This window comes from Somniosus microcephalus, chromosome 7, assembly GCF_052327205.1.
Source record: "Somniosus microcephalus isolate GS21.2 chromosome 7, FLI_Smic_1.0, whole genome shotgun sequence".
NCBI lineage: Eukaryota > Metazoa > Chordata > Chondrichthyes > Squaliformes > Somniosidae > Somniosus > Somniosus microcephalus.
In genome coordinates, this window is record NC_140993.1 from 117,447,108 (window position 1) to 117,465,367 (window position 18,260).

At 45.4% G+C, this 18,260-nt stretch overlaps 2 protein-coding genes across 4 annotated transcripts in view; one reads left to right on the top strand and one right to left on the bottom strand.

Annotated features, from left to right (window-relative positions):
• spidr (scaffold protein involved in DNA repair) overlaps positions 1–3,492 on the top strand; it is a 354,308-nt gene extending 350,816 nt beyond the window's left edge. For all 3 annotated transcript variants that reach the window (XM_085992882.1, XM_085992884.1, XM_085992885.1), the window contains one exon: positions 3,219–3,492. In XM_085992882.1, coding sequence (XP_085849008.1) covers positions 3,219–3,356 — 138 coding nt within the window. In that variant the 3' untranslated portion in view covers positions 3,357–3,492. The remainder of the gene's footprint in view (positions 1–3,218) is intronic.
• Positions 3,493–16,688: 13,196 nt separating this feature from the next.
• On the bottom strand, positions 16,689–18,051 carry cebpd (CCAAT enhancer binding protein delta). The gene has a single exon (XM_085992886.1). It carries the CDS (start codon positions 17,954–17,956, stop codon positions 17,069–17,071), a length of 888 nt encoding a protein of 295 aa, XP_085849012.1. The 5' UTR covers positions 17,957–18,051; the 3' UTR covers positions 16,689–17,068.
• Between the last annotated feature and the right edge of the window lie 209 nt (positions 18,052–18,260).

Consider the following 18,260-nt stretch of genomic DNA (forward strand, 5'->3'; position numbering starts at 1 on the left):
AAAAGTTAAACCTTTTCCATTCTAGTCTAAGTACCCTTTTAATGGCGTGCTAAGTCTTAATTACTGACAAACAACCTCTCTGGCACTGAATATTAACTTTTACAACCTTCAGCTTTTAATTATTGTTGGAGATTTAAAAGTAAAATTTTCTTTTCACTTTTTTAAATTCTGTCTCTTTTTTAAATCTCTCTCTCTCTTAATCCAATCTTTCTTATCCCCCAATTTTACTTTCTGTACCTGATTTGACATTGAATTCAATATTCCAACTTCTATTTCCTGGTTCAGAGTCTGCGTTGCTCAGTAATAAAATCTTCACAATGGTGCAACATGCAGCAAATATTATAGCCGTATATCTGTACCTTCAATAGTTGGTCCGAATTTGTTTAAATTTCTAATTTTCTAACTCAAAACTAGCTCTAATATTTTTTAATGTTTTTTATCTCCAGATAAACAATGGCAAACATTTAAAGATAGAATGACAAAATTGCAAAAATTGTTTATACCAATCTGGCATAAAAGGAAATCTAAAAAGGTGACTCAACCGTGGATAACAGGGGAAATTAGAGACAGCATAAAATCCAAAGATAGGGCGTATAAAATAGCCAAAAAAAGCGCCAGAGCGGAAGATTGGGAACAGTTTAAGATAGAGCAAAGGAGGGCAAAGGGCATGATCAAGAGGGGCAAAATAGCTTACGAAAACAAGCTGGCGGAAAATATAAAAACTAACTCCAAAAGCTTTTATAAATATATCAAAAGGAAAAGACTGGTGAAAACCAAAGTTGGTCCATTGCAGTCAGATACGGGGGAATATATAATGGGAAATAAGGAAATGGCAGATCAACTAAATGCATACTTTGGGTCAGTCTTTACGAAGGAAGACACAAAAAACCTCCCTGGGATATCGGGAAAAATAGGGACATTGGCAAAGGAGGAACTGACGCAAATCAATATCTCTAAGGATATGGTGTTAAGGAAGCTAAAGGGATTGAAGGTGGACAAATCCCCAGGGCCTGATAACATGCATCCTAGGGTACTGAAGGAGGTGGCCCTAGAGATAGCGGATGCACTAAGGATGATTTTTCAGAATTCATTAGACTCGGGAACAGTGCCGATGGATTGGAGGGTAGCTAACGTTACCCCACTATTCAAAAAGGGGGGTAGGGAAAAAGCAGGTAATTACAGACCTGTAAGCCTTACATCAGTTGTGGGCAAAATGCTGGAGTCCATCATTAAGGATGAAATAGCGGAGCACTTAGCAAATGGGGACAGGATAGGACAGAGTCAACATGGATTTACAAAGGGTAAATCGTGCTTGACTAATCTATTGGAATTTTTTGAGGGAGTAACTGGTAGAATAGATGGGGGAGAGCCAGTAGATGTGGTGTACCTGGACTTCCAAAAGGCCTTCGATAAGGTCCCACATAAAAGATTAGCATGGAAAATTGAGGCTCATGGGATAAAGGGGAAAGTTTTGGCGTGGATAGGGAACTGGCTGTCAGATAGAAAACAGAGAGTTGGAATAAACGGCTCATTTTCTGAATGGCAGGCAGTAACAAGTGGGGTACCACAGGGATCTGTCCTGGGCCCCCAGCTGTTCACAATTTACATTAATGACCTGGATCAGGGAGTCGGATGCAGCATTTCCAAATTTGCAGACGACACTAAACTAGGAGGGGGGGTGGGCTCAGAGGAAGAGACCAGGAAGCTCCAGAGCGATTTGGACAGACTGGGCGATTGGGCGGATAAATGGCAGATGCACTATAATGTGGACAAGTGCGAAGTTATCCACCTTGGGTGCAGGAACGGGAGGGCAAATTATTATTTAAATGGCAATAGATTGGGAGAGGGGGAAGTACAGAGAGACCTGGGTGTTCTTGTACACCAGTCACTGAAGGCGAGCATGCAGGTGCAACAGGCGGTCAAGAAGGCAAACGGTATGCTGGCCTTCATAGCAAAAGGGTTAGAATACAGGAACAGGGATACCTTGCTGCAGCTGTACAGGGCACTGGTGAGACCACACCTCGAGTACTGTGTACAGTTTTGGTCGCCTCATCTGAGGAAGGATGTTCTTGCCATGGAGGGGGTGCAGCGGCGATTCACCAGGCTGATACCAGGAATGGCGGGAATGACCTATGAGGAGAGACTATGTAGTTTAGGGATGTACACACTGGAGTTTAGAAGATTGAGAGGGGACCTCATAGAAGTGTATAAAATTCTGACAGGTCTAGACAGACTGGATGCAGAAGGAATGTTTCCCTTGGCGGGTGAGAACAGAACTAGAGGACATAATTTAAGGATAAGGGCTAAACCATTTAGGACAGAGATGAGGGGGAATTTCTTCACTCAGAGAGTGGTGAACCTGTGGAACTCATTGCCACAGAGGGCAGTGTACGCCAGCTCATTAAATATATTTAAGAGGGAATTAGATATATTTCTACGGGCAAAAGGGGTTAAGGGTTACGGAGAGAAGGCGGGGACGGGATACTGAATTAAAGGATCAGCCATGATCTCATCGAATGGCGGAGCAGGCACGAAGGGCCGAATGGCCTACTCCTGCTCCTATCTTCTATGTATCTATGTATCTATGTAATACAAAATCTGTAAAAGCCAGTATTGAAATCTATGTCTGACAATGCAGATTTAGTTTTTGAATGGTATCTTTTTCAAAGTGAGTTACTATTGAGTCAGCGCCAAATGTTTTAACAAGCTCTGTGACCAGCTCTAAAAATATATTGCATTCGGAGCTTTGACAGCCAAAATATTTTCCCATAAATTTCTAATATGACAGCCAAATAATTTTGAAATGGTAAAAGCTGCCTTACACAGCTGTGAAGAGTATTTACAAATATTTTTCATGCTTTATAATAGTAACTAATAAACACCAAAAATAGTTTTATCCAATTTCTGTTTGAAATAAGTGACTTGATAGAATACAAATATTCCACTTGTGAAGTAATCCTCTAATGCTTTCTGTACTTGTACAGTGCTCCACATGAACACTACACAAAATCTATTAAGCTAGTCAAGCGAAATGTGGTTTTAAAATATAGTGCTATCAAATATTCATACACACCCACACACATACACATATCGTATGTAATGGCACATGTGAAAAAGTTTTCATTCACCTATCTTATGAATGTGTTCTCCTTTAATAACTTATCTTGTGGGTACAGAATGTTCTTTACAATGTTTGTTTTATATTATTACCATGACAGGGCTATGAGATAGACGGTGTACTTGGCAAGGAGTTGGGGCCGCTCAGCTGTTATGTCCGCTCAGTAACAAATCAGCCAGCATGCTGGATTGGGCTAGAAGAAGTCAGTCTGCTACAGGTGGTAACCCAGATTCGGTGAACGGGAAATTCTAGTCCATCAGCAATTGTTGTAGCAGTGATGGTTACAATCTGTATTTTTGACATTTTATGATAAATGTGAAATAATTATTGCATTAAATATTTATAAATTACATGTGTTGTAATTAAAATAACTATTTTGGATGTCTGGTGTGTCAGGTTATTTTAAAATTTATATTTGTATCTTTATGGAGATTTAAAAAGGTTAATGAAAGAAGACCATATCAGCAAAACAATTCAAAAACACCTGCCCTTTTTATTTAGTTACTTTACTGTGAATCTAGGAGCTATTTGTTGTGGATAAGCTAAAAAGCATCAGACATTTGTTTCCACCTGAAAACAGCTGGTGTCAAGAAAGTATAGGTATTGCACCAATTTTTTTTAGTTCTGTAAATCACTATCCAGGTCTCCTTAGAGTCCTGCTGCATCCTTCCCCCAACTAACAAAGCAGAGGGAGAACCATGGAACCTGTTCCCAGACCTAGGCACCAGCTTTGGACACGACAGCGGCACACCCAGCCCAGTCGACCCTGCAAAATCCTCCTCACTAACATCTGGGGACTTGTGACAAAATTAGGAGAGCTGTCCCACAGACTAGTCAAGCAACTGCCTGACATAGTGATACAGAATCATACCTTTCAGCCAATGTCCCAGACTCCTCCATCACTATCCCTGGGTATGTCCTGTTCCACCAGCAGGACAGACCCCCCCCAGAGGTGGCGGCAAAGTGGTATACAGTCGGGAAGGAGTGGCCCTGGGAGTTCTCAACATTGACTCCGGACCCCATGAAGTCTCATGACTTTAGTTCAAGCACAGGCAAGCAAACCTCCTGCTAATTACCACCCATTCTCAGCTAATGAAATCAGTACTTCTCCATGTTGATAACTACTTGGAAGAAGCACCGAGGGTAGCAAGGGCACAGAATGTACTCTGTGTGGGGGACTTCAATGTCCATCATCAAGAGTGGCTCAGTAGCACCACTACTGTAAAGTCCGCGCCTCAATCATACACGGACTTCGGGAGAACAGTTTAACAGGTACTTTACTGAACAAGAGGCAGCTTGAAACTGAAACTACAGAAGCCTGCTAGGGCCTTTTATACAGGGGTGGTCTCTGCCGGTACTGCAGTCTAAGACCAGTTATTCCCTTAAAGGTACATACACAACAATTCCTCCCCTTTTAGATAAACAGTACATAACATTCGTTTAACAACTAAATAATAACTAATTACAATTACAATTTTCTCAGTAATATATACATCAACTGAAATAGTCATTTATAAGTTCAGTCTTTGAGGAGGCTTCCTGATCCTGACTGGATAGCGCCTTTCTTGAGTATCCTGTTCTGGCGGTGGAGCCAATTCTGGCTCATTGTCATTGGTTGGTTCGTCAGCTTCCAATACCCCTGCTTCTGAGGTAGACGCAATCTGTACTTCGGGCTCATTACCAGGTGCACATGCTTGTGGTACAGGTTTGGCTTGTTCCTGTGACTCTAGAATCTGGTCAGCATGGCGTCTCACGATGCTCTCTCCAACGTCCACTGTGTACATTAGTGGTCCCTGCTGTGTGCATATCGTGCCTGGCTGCCATTTTTCTGTTCGGTAGTCGCGGGCCAAGACTGGTTGCCCTATCTTGAAGCTCCTGGTTGGCTTCTCATTTATGTGCTGGAACTGCTTATCCTCAACATCTCGTCTTATGTTTGGTTTGAGCAAATCCAAGCGACATCTTAGTCTCCGGTTGAAAAACAGTATGGCTGGAGTTTGGTTGGTTACTGCATGTGTCGCATTCCGGTAAGCAAACAGGAAGTTATCCACCTTCTGTTGCACTGGTATGTCGTCATTGTACATTGCCTTTATGGCCTTTTTAAAGTTCTGAACAAACCTCTCAGCCAATCCATTTGTGGCTGGATGATATGGGGCAGATGTGTAATGTTTCACCCCATTATTCTTCAGGAACCTCCGGAAATCCTCAGACACAAACTGTGGGCCATTGTCGGAACAGATCTGTCCTGTCAACCCATTCCTGGCGAAGATGGTCCTTAGGACTGCAATAGTTTTCTCCGTGGTGGTGGAGGACATTTTAATGACCTCTGGCCATTTCGAATGGGCGTCCACAGCAATTAGAAACATTGAGTCCATAAATGGACCAGCGAAATCAATGTGTACCTGTTGCCATGGAGATGAGGGCCACTCCCATGGATGTAGCGGGGCCTGTGGTGGAGCGTTTTGGACCTTCTGGCATCCTGTGCATCTCTTGGTCATATCCTCGATTTTTTTTTATCGATTCCCAGCCACCACACAAATGCCCTGGCTAGGCTCTTCATTTTTACCCCTCCCAGATGACCCTCATGAAGCTCATTGAGTACTCTATCTCTCAACTTGGTTGGAATTACCACTCGGGATCCACACATCAAGGTTCCCCGGCACACTGACAGCTGTTCCCTCCTTGGCGAGAATGCTGGCAACAGTCAGTCGCCATATGCTGAGAATGCTGGCAACAGTCAGTCGCCATATGCTGGCCATCCCTTCACCGTCAAATCATAGACCCAAGAGAGTGTCGGGTCATTTTGGGTTTCCTTCTCAATACTTGCGTTTGTAACAGGCAAACATTCGACTATGGTCGCATGGAATATCTCCACCGGGTCCACTGCAGGTGCTTCTTCCGCCGCAGGCAATGGTAGGCGCGACAGCCCATCAGCGTTTCCATGTTGTTTCGTACCTTTGTACTCTGTCATACTGATGTGCCCCTAGAAAAAGTGACCATCTTTGCAGCCGTTGCGCCGTCATCACCGGAACGCCCTTCATTGGGTTAAAAATTGAGACCAGGGGTTGATGATCAGTCAGTAGGGTGAATTTCTGCCCGTGCAGATAGTGATTGAACTTCTTCACCCCCCACACCAGGCTGAGGGCCTCCCTGTCAATCTGGGCGTAGTTACGCTCGGCTGAGGTTAGCGAGCGCGATGCAAAGGCTATTGGCCTCTGAACCGTCAAGGAATTTGTGTGACAGCACTGCTCCAATGCCGTAAGGTGACGCATCACATGCCAACCGAATCGGTAGTGTTGGATTGTAGTGGGCCAATACTTCTTTTGAAGTGATTTGGCATTTACATTCCTGAAAGGCACGCTTACACTCATCACTCCATTTCCATGTTACACCAGTTTGAAGGAGGGCGTTCAGTGGGTGCAGAATTGTAGATAAATTCGGCAAGAACTTATGGTAGTAGTTCACCAACCTGAGGAACGACCTCAGTTGCGACACATTTTCTGGTGCTGGAGCCTTGACTACAGCCTCAATCTTGTCCGGCGACTTATGCAACCCTTCCTCATCAATCATGTGGCCACAATACGTGATTTGTCTCCTGAAGAACTCGCATTTGGGATGGTTGGCTCATAGCCCATATTCCTGCAATCTCGTGAGCACCTGTTCCAGGTTGGCAAGGCGTTCATTGTCATTTTTGCCCGTAACCAGGATGTCGTCCAAATAACACTGGGTCCCCGGGATCCCTTGCAGGACTTGTTCCATTGCCCTCTGCCACATAGCCGGGGCCGATGCTACCCCAAATACCAGTCGATTGTACTGGTAAAGGCCTTTGTGAGTGTTTATCGTGAGGTATTTCCTAGATGCTTCTTCCACCTCCATTTGTAGATACGCTTGAGCCAGGTCAATCTTTGTAAAACGTTTCCCTCCAGATAGTGAGGCGAAAATATCTTCTATCCGTGGAAGCGGATACTGTACTGTGTGCAGGACTGGGTTCACAGTCACCTTGAAGTCCCCACAGATGCGAACCTTCCTTGGCTCCCCAGGCGTGCTGCTCAATGCTTTCTTCATTACAGGAACAATGGGTGTGGCCCACTCGCTCTAGTCCACCTTAGACAGCACCCCCGAACGCTCCAGACTCTCCAGTTCAACTTCCACAGCTGGGCGTATCGCATATGGCACCGGTCTGGCCTTGAAAAATTTTGGGGTTGCGTTATCCTCAATCTTTATGGTTGCCTTTACTCCTTTTAGAGTCCCAAGTCCTTGTTGGAACACCTCTTCCGCGTCAGATAGAATTTGTGACAGACGTCCAGGTGTGACGTCATCATCTTTTTTGTCAGTCACAGTTAGTGCCAGAATGGAATGCCAATCCAATTGTAGTCTTCGGATCCATTCACGTCCCAATAATGGTGGTCCTCCATCTCGTAGTATATACATGTATAGTTTCTGTGTTTCCTTTCCGTTATATTCAACTGGCACCCTTATTTTTCCTCTGGGGTAGACCTTTTGCCCCGTGTATGTCTTCAATACAATGGACGTGCCCTTTAAGGGTATGTGTGAGAATAGCCGCTCATAGTCTCGTCGATTCATGAGAGTTAGGGCTGATCCTGTGTCCAATTCCATCTTCACTGGGGACCTTGCTATCATGAGGGTGACCCAAATGGTTTGGTGATCTACTTTTGCGATCACGTTGTGTAACTTTAAACAACTTAGTCGCCTGCTCCCGGAGTCCTTATCACTCTCCTGATCTTCTGAACTACTATCTGTCAGTTTCTTTACTTTCCTGTACTGTTCCTTAGTAGTTCTTGTCGTGTTGGTCTTCTTTCCCGACCTGCAGACTCTTGCTATATGTCCCATTTTCCTGCATTGCCTGCATATTTTGTCTTTAACCCAGCAGTCCTTCTGCTTATGGGTTGTTCTGCCGCAGCGATAGCACTTTTCGGCTCCATACGCCATTTCATTAGCGCTGTATTCTTGTTGTTTCTGTTGTATTTCCGCAGCTCCCCGTGCTGCTGCTTCGTAGGATACTGCCACGCTGAAAGCCTGTTCTAGAGTCGGGTCCTTTTTTGAAAGTAGTCGTTTCTGGGTTCCTTCACTCTGGAGCCCGCAGACAAACTTATCCCGTAAGGTGTCTGCCAGTCCTGCTCCGAACTGGCAGTGCTTCGATAACTTGCGTAGTTCCGTAAGATAGTCAGCATTGCTCTCATCTTTGTGCTGGTTTCTTTTATGGAACTTGAATCTTTCTGCTATCAGCAGTGGTGTAGGGCTTAGATGTTCCTGTAAGTTATGAACAATCTCCTCAAAACTTTTCTCCATTGGTTTAGCTGAGGTAATTAAATTCTGCAATAGGCCGTACGTACTCGCACCCATCAGATTTAATAATACCGACGCCCTCTTTCCATCAGCCACCTCATTTGCCTTGCAGTACACTTCAATTCTTTCCACATACGTGGTCCAGTCTTCTACCTCGTTGTCGAAAGCAGTGATACTGCCACTTTTCGGGAGATTTTAACTGGCGCCTCCCGCGCTTTTGCTTCTTCCCCAATGGAATAAAATGGCGCCTCCCGCGCTTTTGCTCCTTCCCCTTACTGCCACGCTGTTCCTAGCGTTCCACGGGGTAATGGCGGCGACCCGCAGCTTTGGCGCGTCTCGCTTTCCTTCCCCCCCCCCGTTTAGTTTCTCTCTGCTGTCCTGTTCTCGAGCACCGACCGCGCCCTGTGCGCTCCACCCTCTCTTTTCCCGGCGACGCTGCGCGGCCCGATTTGTAGAGCCGCTCAATCGAGCTTGAGCCCGCCGCAGTCCGGAAGGGTCAGCGCGCTACCTGCTACCAGCAAGATTCACTGGAACTACAGTCTCTCCCACAATTCTCCAAACACCGATGGATTCTTTGGGGGGTTGCCCTCGGTCGACGCCCGTTGCTCAGACTACGACCTTCCAGGGTCTTCCTTTCAGGCGAGATTCCCGTGAGATGATGCCACACTGCAGGTGAGTTCGAACTTACTCGTCGCCACTGTAAAGTCCGCGCCTCAATCATACACGGACTTCAGGAGAACAGTTTAACAGGTACTTTACTGAACAAGAGGCAGCTTGAAACTGAAACTACAGAAGCCTGCTAGGGCCTTTTATACAGGGGTGGTCACTGCCGGTACTGCAGTCTAAGACCAGTTATTCCCTTAAAGGTACATACACAACAACTACTGACCGAGCTGGCCAACTCCTGAAGGACATAGCTGCCAGACTGGGCCTGCGACAGGTGGTGAGAGAACCAACACGAGGGAAAAACCTACTTGACATCGTCCTCACCAAACTATCTTTTGCAGATGCATCTGTCCATGACCGTATTGGTAGCAGTGACCACCACACAATCCTTGTGGAGACGAAGTCCTATCTTCACATTGAGGACACCCTCCATCGTGTTGTGTGGCACTACCACCGTGCTAAATGGGATAGATTCAGAACAGATCTAGCAGCTCAAAACTGAGCATCCATGAGGCGCTGTGGGCCATCAGCAGCAGCAGAATTGTATTCCACCTCAATCTGTAACCTCATGGCCCGGCATATCCCTCACTCTACCATTACCATCAAGCCAGGGGACCAACCCTGGTTCAATGAGGAGTGTAGAAAAGCATACCAGGAGCAGCGCCAGGCGTACGTAAAAAGGAGGTGCCAAACTGGGGAAGCTGCAACACGGGACTACACGCATGCTAAACAGCGGAAGCAGCATGCTATAGACAGAGCTAAGTAATCTTACAACCAACAGAGCAGATCAAAGCTCTGCAGTCCTGCCACATCCAGTCGTGAATGGTGGTGGACCATTAAACAACTAATGGGAGGAGGAGGCTCCATGAATATCCTCATCTTCAATGATGGCGGAGCCCAGCAGGCGAGTGCAAAAGACAAAGCTGAAGTGTTTGCAACCATCTTCAGCCAGAAGTGCCGAGTGGATGATCCATCTCGGCCTCCTCCTGAGGTCCCCACCATCACAGAAGCCAGTCTTCAGCCAATTCGATTCACTCCATGTGATAGTAAGAAAGGGCTGAGCGCACTGGATACAGCAAAGGCTATATGGGCCCCGACAACGTCCTGGCTGTGACACTGAAGAATTGTGCTCCAGAACTAGCCATGCCTCGAGCCAATCTGTTCCAGTACAGCTACAACACTGGCACCTACCCAACAATGTAGAAAACTGCCCAGTTATGTCCTGTCCACAAAAAGCAGGACAAATCAAATCCGGCCAATTACAATCTGGTCAATTACTGCTCCATCAGTCTACTGTCAGTCAGAAAGGTGTCGTCGACAGCGCAATCAAGCGGCACTTACTTACCAATAACCTGCTCACCGATACTCAGTTTGGGTTCCGCCAGGACCACTCAGCTCCAGACCTCATTACAGCCTTGGTCCAAACATGGACAGAAGAGCTGAATTCCAGAGGTGAGGTGAGAGTGACTGCCCTTGACATCAATGCAGCATTTGACTGAGTGTGGCATCAAGAAGCCCTAGTAAAATTGAAGTCAATGGAAATCAGGGGGAAAACTCTGCACTGGCTGGAGTCATACCTAGCACAAATGAAGATGGTTGTGGTTGTTGGAGGTCAATCATCTCAGCCCTAGGACATCGCTGCAGGAGTTTCTCAGGGCAGTGTCCTTGGCCCAACCATCTTCAGCTGCTTCATCAATGGCCTTCCATAGAATCATAGAAATTTACAGCACAGAAGGAGGCCATTCGGCCCATCTTGTCCGTGCCTGCCGACAAAGAGCTATCCACCCTAATCCCACTTTCCAGCATTTGGTCCGTAGCCTTGTAGGTTACGGCACTTCAAGTGCATATCCAAGTACTTTTTAAATGTGATGAGGGTCTCTGCCTCTACCACCCTTTCAGGCAATGAGTTCCAGACCCCCACCACCCTCTGGCTGAAAAGATGTCTCCTCAAATCCCCACTAAACCTCCAACCAGTTACATTAAATCTATGCCCCCTGGTTATTGACCCTTCTGCTAAGGGAAATAGGCCCTTCCTATCCACTCTATCTAGGCCCCTCATAATTTTATACACTTCAATTAGGTCTCCCCTCACCCTCCTCTTTTCTGAAGAATACAACCCCAGTCTATCCAATCTTTCCTCATAGCTAAAATTCCCCAGGCCCTCCATCATTAGTTTAAAAGTGGGGATGTTCGCTGCTGTTTGCACAGTGTTCAGTTCCATTCGCAACTCCTCAGATAATGAAGCAGCCTGTGCCCACATACAGCAAGACCTGGATAACATTCAGGGTTGGGCTGATAATTGGCAAGTAACATTCGCGCCGCACAAGTGCCAGGCAATTACTATCTTTAACAAGAGAGAGTCTAATCACCTCTCCTTGACATTCAATAGCATTACCATCGCCGAACCCCCACCATCAACATCCGGGGGGGTCACCATTGACCAGAAACTTAACTGGACCAGCCACATAAATACTGTGGCAACAAGGGCAGGTCAGAGGCTGGGTATTCTGTGACGAGTGTCTCACCACCTGACTCCACAAAGCCGTTCCACCATCTACAAGGCACAAGTCAGGAGTGTGATGGAATACTCTCCACTTGCCTGGATGAGTGCAGCTCCAACAACGTTCAAGAAGCTTGACACCATCCAGGATAAAGCAGCCCGCTTGATTGACACCCCATCCACCACCTTAAACATTCACTCCCTCCACCACTGGCGTACCGTGGCTGCAGTCTGCACCATCTACAAGATGCACTGCAGTACCTCATCAAGGCTTCTTCGGCAGCACCTCCCAAACCCGTGACCTCTACCATTTAGAAGGATAAGGTCAGCAGGCGCATGGGCACACCATCAAATCCAAATTCCCCTCCAAGTCACACACCATCCTGACTTGGAAATATATCGCCGTTCCTTTATCGTCGTTGGATCAAAATCCTGGAACTCCCTCCCTAACCGCTTTGGGAGTACCTTCACTATACAGACTGAAGTGGTTCAAGAAGGTGGCTCACTACCAGCTTCTCAAGGGCAACAAATGCTGGCCTTGCCTGCGACGGCCACATCCGAGGAACGAATTTAAAAAGAAGCCTTGGGCTGCTGTTGCATGATGAGGCAAGTGAAAGCAGCACAAATTGACTTGACATTTTTTCTCTCTGCCTCTCAAGACAGCCTGACATTCATTGTGTGAGTAGAACCCATGCCCTGCCACTGTGTGGTCAGTGTGTTAGTGCATTAGTACATTGAATTACTTAACTAGATTTTTTTTGGGCAGTTGTGTTTAAGAAGTTCTTTCAGATCATTTAGTGTAATCCAACAACAACTTGCATTGATCTAGTGCCTTTAACGTAGTAAAATGTCCCAAGGCACTTCACAGGAGCGTAATCAGACAAAAATTGACACCGAGCCAAAGGAGACATTAGGACAGTTGACCAAAACACTTGGCCAAAGAGTTAAATTTTAAGCAGCGTCTTGAAGCAGGAGAGAGATGACGAGATGAAGAGGTTTTGGGAGGGAATTCTAGAGTTTGGGGCAGAAGCGGCTGAAGGCACGACTGCCACATGGAATTTGAACACGTGGATGAGAATTTTAAAATTGAGGCGTTGGACACAGGAGCCAATGTTGGTCAGTGAGCACAGAGGTGATGGGTGAATGGGACTTGGTGTGAGTTGGGATACGGGCAGCAGTGTTTTGGATGAGCTTAAGTTTATGGAGGGTGGAAAATGAGAGGCCAGCAGGGGAGCATTGGCATAGTTGAGACTGGAGGTAACTAAAGCATAGATGAGAGTTTCAGCAGTGCATCACCTGAGGCAGGGACGGAGACTGGCACTATTATGGAGATGGAAGTATCCAAAGCAATGTTCTCTGTAAGCTGCGCATTGTTCTGCGTGGCCTGTTTAATGTTGGTCCCTTTAAATTTGTGCATGCACAATATTTATAATGTAAAAAACGGTTAGCCACCTACGCGGGACCTTGCAGATGACTGCGTGGGTACGCAGTCTAGTGGGCACATTGATCCAAAGACAGCTATTTTTATTATACTTGATTTGATTCCAAGTGCAATTTCTTGTGTTCAAAGGTATTTCAGGAGCCACGTTTCATTTCACAAATGTTCTACGTTAGAAATGATTGTTGGTTGACAGAGTAGATTGTACTTTGGCCTTTTACTGTTTGACCTGGATTCAAAGTCAGAACCGACCAACGGAATGGAAATCTCCTTTCTCTTCTGACTGCAAGGGGAACTATATGAAATGAGCTTGAGCAGTCTTATTCTGAGACCGAATGGATGAACTACAGAATTTGTTCATCCCAGTTTGGCATAAAAATAAAACAAAAAAAGGTGACTCAACCGTGGCTAACAAGGGAAATTAGGGATAGCATAAGATCCAAGGAGAGGACATATAAATTGGCCAGAAAAAGCAATAATCCTGAGGATTGGGAACATTTTAGGATTCAACAGAGGACAAAGGGATTAATTAAGAAAGGGAAAATAGAATATGAGAGTAAGCTAGCAGGGAACATAAAAACTGACTGTAAAAGCTTTTATAGACATGTGAAGAGAAAAAGATTGGTGAAGTCAAACGTAGGTCCCTTGCAGTCAGAATCAGGGGAATTTATAATGGGGAACAAAGAAATGGCAGACCAACTAAATACATATTTTGGTTCTGTCTTCACAAAGGAGGACACAAATAACCTCCCAGAGGTGCCGGGGAACATAGGATCTGATGAAAGGGTGGAACTGAAAGAAATCAGTATTTGTAGGGAAATGGTGTTAGGAAAATTGATGGGACTGAAGACCGATAAATCCCCAGGGCCTGATAATCTACATCTCAGGGTACTTAAGGAAGTGGCCCTAGAAATAGTAGATGCATTGCTGGTCATCTTTCAGAATAGACTCTGGAACAGTACCCATGGATTGGAGAGTAGCTAATGTTACCCCACTATTCAAAAAAGGTGGTAGAGAAAAAGCCTGACATCGGTAGTGAGGAAAATGCTAGAGTCCATTATAAAAGATGTAATAGCAGAGCACTTGGAAAGCAGTGACAGGATCGGACAAAGTCAACATGGATTTACAAAAGGTAAATCATGCTTGACTAATCTACTGGAATTTATTGAGGATGTAACTGGTAAAATAGATAAGGGAGAACCAGTGGATGTGGTGTATTTGGACTTTCAGAAGGCTTTCGATAAGGTCCCACATAAGAGATTAGCGTGCAAAATTAAGGCACATGGGATTGGGGGCAAGGTATTGACTTGGATAGAGAATTGGTTGGCGGACAGAAAGCAAAGAGTTGGAATAAACGGGTCGTTTTCCGAGTGGCAGGCAGTGACTAGTGGGGTACCGCAAGGATCGGTCCTAGGACCCCAGCTGTTCACAATATATATTAATGATCTGGACGAGGGAATTGGATGTAATATCTCCAAATTTGCAGATGACACAAAGCTGGGTGGGAGGGTATGCTGTGAGGAGGATGTCGTGAAACTCCAGTACGATTTGGACAGGTTGGGTGATTGGGCAGAAACATGGCAAATGCACTATAATGTGGATAAATGTGAGGTTATCCACTTTGGTGGCAAAAACAGGAAGGCAGATTATTATTTGAATGGCAATAGATTGGGAGAAGGGGAAGTGCAAAGAGACCTGGGTGTTCTTGTGCACCAGTCGCTGAAGGTAAGCATGCAGGTGCAGCAGGCGGTTAAGAAGGCAAATGGTATGTTGGCCTTCGTAGCAAGAGGGTTCGAGTACAGGAACAAGGATGTCTTGCTACAGTTGTACAGGGCCTTGGTGAGACCGCACCTTGAGTATTGTGTGCAGTTTTGGTCGCCTTACCTGAGGAAGGACGTTCTTGCCATGGAAGGAGTGCAGCGAAGATTCACCAGGCTGATACCTGGGATGGCAGGAATGACGTATGAGGAGAGATTGGGTCGATTGGGCTTATACTCATTGGAGTTTAGAAGATTGAGAGGGGATCTCATCGAAACCTATAAAATTCTGTCAGGCCTGGACAGACTAGATGCTGGAAGGATGTTTCTGATGGCCGGGGAGTCCAGAACCAGGGGTCATAGTCTAAGGATAAGGGGTAAGCCATTTAGGACTGAAATGAGGAGGAATTTCTTCACCCAGAGTGGTGAACCTGTGGAATTCTCTGCCACAGAGGGCGGTGGAGGCCAATTCATTAAATATATTCAAGATGGAGTTGGATATATTTCTTAAGGCTAAAGGGATCATGGGATATGGGGAGAAGGCAGGGACAGGGTACTGAGTTTGGATGATCAGCCATGATCTCATTGAATCGAAGGGCCTACTCCTGCTCCTATCTTCTATGTTTCTAGTTCCTAGTGAGCATGAGCAGTATCACAAGGCCCTATGATGGTTGTTGAAAATGAATAAAAGAGGTGCACTCATGCAGATGGGGTGGCTTTTGAGATGGGAGCTGTGGCACATTGTTGAAGCAGTGTAGAGGGAGTTTAATTGCTGAATTTAATCCTGAATGTCTGAAAGTGTTTGGTGCTGATTCTAGATACCAAAAAAGGAATTTTTTCTATTCCCAACATTAATTTTCTTTTGACACTAATATTCCTCACTCTAATTGGCACAAAAAATGGTTACAAACTTGTACTCTGAATATATTTTTAGTAGGATAGTTTGCAATAATGACAATAAAAAGGTATTTTTAAAACTCTAATGCATCCTAATAATACTTAAATTGCCTTACCTGCTCTGCCAGTCATATTACCGAGTCATCACATTTAGAGATGAGCCCAAACACCAAAATTAGACATTAAGATAGATATCTTAAATATATATAGTCCTAGATATAGTGACAGCTCTAAGTGTTTAGGTGATTTTAGAAGCTGAAGCCAGGTCACCAGAGCATGTCACTTAGACACCTTTGTGTGATGATTGTGTAAACCATTGCAAGCTTACTATGCTAATATCTTGACTTGTTTTTGTGCTCTTAAGATTTTAAATATTTAAGCATATTCAAAGCTTATGTTTTAAATCTAAGTATTGATGTGCCAGTATTATCGCTATCACTGCCTGAGAATAATAAAAAGTGCACACCATCACTTAAACTAGGATCACAATTTTCAGTGAGTGAACTGCAGTTGAGTGCTACAATGTTTAGTGAGGGGCACTGGACTCTTCTTGCATCTGCTACAGTACATTCTCAATTTAGTTTGAGGATTCACTTTTTTAAAAATAACAAAACTACTTTATTTATTTTAAAGGTGCCAGTATTTTCTGAATGACGTCTCAGCTTGCAGTAGAGACTCCTAGTTCTGTTTAATCCGACAACGTATATAAAGCATAAATTATGATCTGGTACCTAATGAGAATCGGGAACTTAGCTTCAGTAAAGTTGGAGAGCTTTTGGCTACTGCATTCCGATATGGCATATATGGTCAATAGATGATCTTGCATTTAGATGTTAAAAAAATAAACTTGGGCTGGGCGAGTTATCTATTCACGTGCTCTCTGTTACACTATGACTCAGCAAAGCGCACGATATCCTGCCATCTGAAAATTTTCCATTCACCTTTTGTTTCGCTCTACCCAACCCTGCAGAACACAGGTGTTCAACAAATCCACCGCACAAACTAACAGAAGGTTTGACGTATTTAATGATTCTTTTCATAAAAACGAAATACAGTTATTTTATAAAACGCCAACCATGCTCTATCAACCATTTTGACTAAAAAGTGAAAAATATAAAGTTCATAATCATGGCATATAAATGTACCTTAGTTGCATTAATGCATTTAGGAGTATAGAAAATTAGAATTATAAAAAAATAATTTAAGGAACGTTCAGCACTTGTTGCTATGGCAAAGTTTTTAAGGCAGTCTGCAACAAGTTAAGAGTTCAGAACTCCCACAGAAAAATCTACGAATTTCTAAGTTCACAGTACTTGCTACAAAATTATTGATTCTTTGGTTGAGGTATCAGGTCTATTAAATGTTTCTTTTTAAGCTTTGTTCAAGAGTCACCGACAGTCTGCACTTGCATTGAGGAATGATGCCGCGTTAGGCTGTTGTTCAAAAAAGTTCCTCAGAATCGCAAGTTCCCTCGACAACTGGTCGATTTTTTTGTGTAAACGATCGTTCTCGGCATTGAGCTCCATCACTTTCTGCTGCATCTCCACATTACGCTGTTTCGCTTTATCTCTGCTCTTTCTGACAGCGATGTTATTCCTCTCTCTTCTCTGCCGGTACTCGGAGCTTTGTCGGTCTACGGACTTCTTGTTCTTTTCCTTCCCGGATGCCGATCTGCCGTGGGGATTTGACGAGCTGGGCTCCGGGCTAGTAGGAGGGGTAGGCTGACCTGTGGGCAAATGCACGGTGGTCTGTGCACAGGCTGCAATCTGAGTGTGCAGGGAAGTTTCCATGTTTTCATCCCTTTCTTCCTTAACCACCACTTTCGATAAGTCCAGTCGTTGATCGTAGCTGTTCTGCAGTTGATTGGTGAAAAGCCCCCTCTCGGAGCGGTTACCTGTTGAGGCAGGTACACCAGTGACAGAGTGCATCATCGGACTGGCTGTAGGAGGCAGATAGGCATACTCGGGCTGAGATTTGTCTGCTTTGTTGGTGCTGGCGAACAGGTCTGCTAACAAGTCGTCGTTGTAGAGCTCCAGCTGAGAGCCTGTCACCGGCTCCACCACATAGGGGCTGAAATCAATGGCAGTCTCGTCGTCGTAGATGTCACCTGCCGGGTTCAAGTCAACCAGGTCGGCTCTTTCCTCGCACATGCCCCGGCTGGGCTTGGCCAACGACACCCCACCGCTGACGCCCTCGTAGAAATTAGCTGGCTCCAGGGGAAACAGGGGGAAGCATGGCGAGACGCAGCGTGAATCCAGGTTGTACAGGTTACTCATGAAGGGGCTGGTTTTCGGGATCAGGGTTTGCAAGAAGTATAACCGGGTAATCAGCAGCTGGCGTTTGTACTGGGCGATTGACGGGCTCCGTGCCGCCCGCGCCGTTTTATACCCGCCTCGCGCGCGTCACTCAGCCAATCTGCATGAAACGGGGCGAGGCCCGACCATCTATCCAGGCCCCGCCCACACATCTATCAGGGCCCCGCCCACACATCTATCCAGGCCCCGCCCACACATCTATCCTGGCCCCTGTCAGGCCCCGCCCAAACATCTATCCAGGCCCCGCCCACACATCTATCAGGGC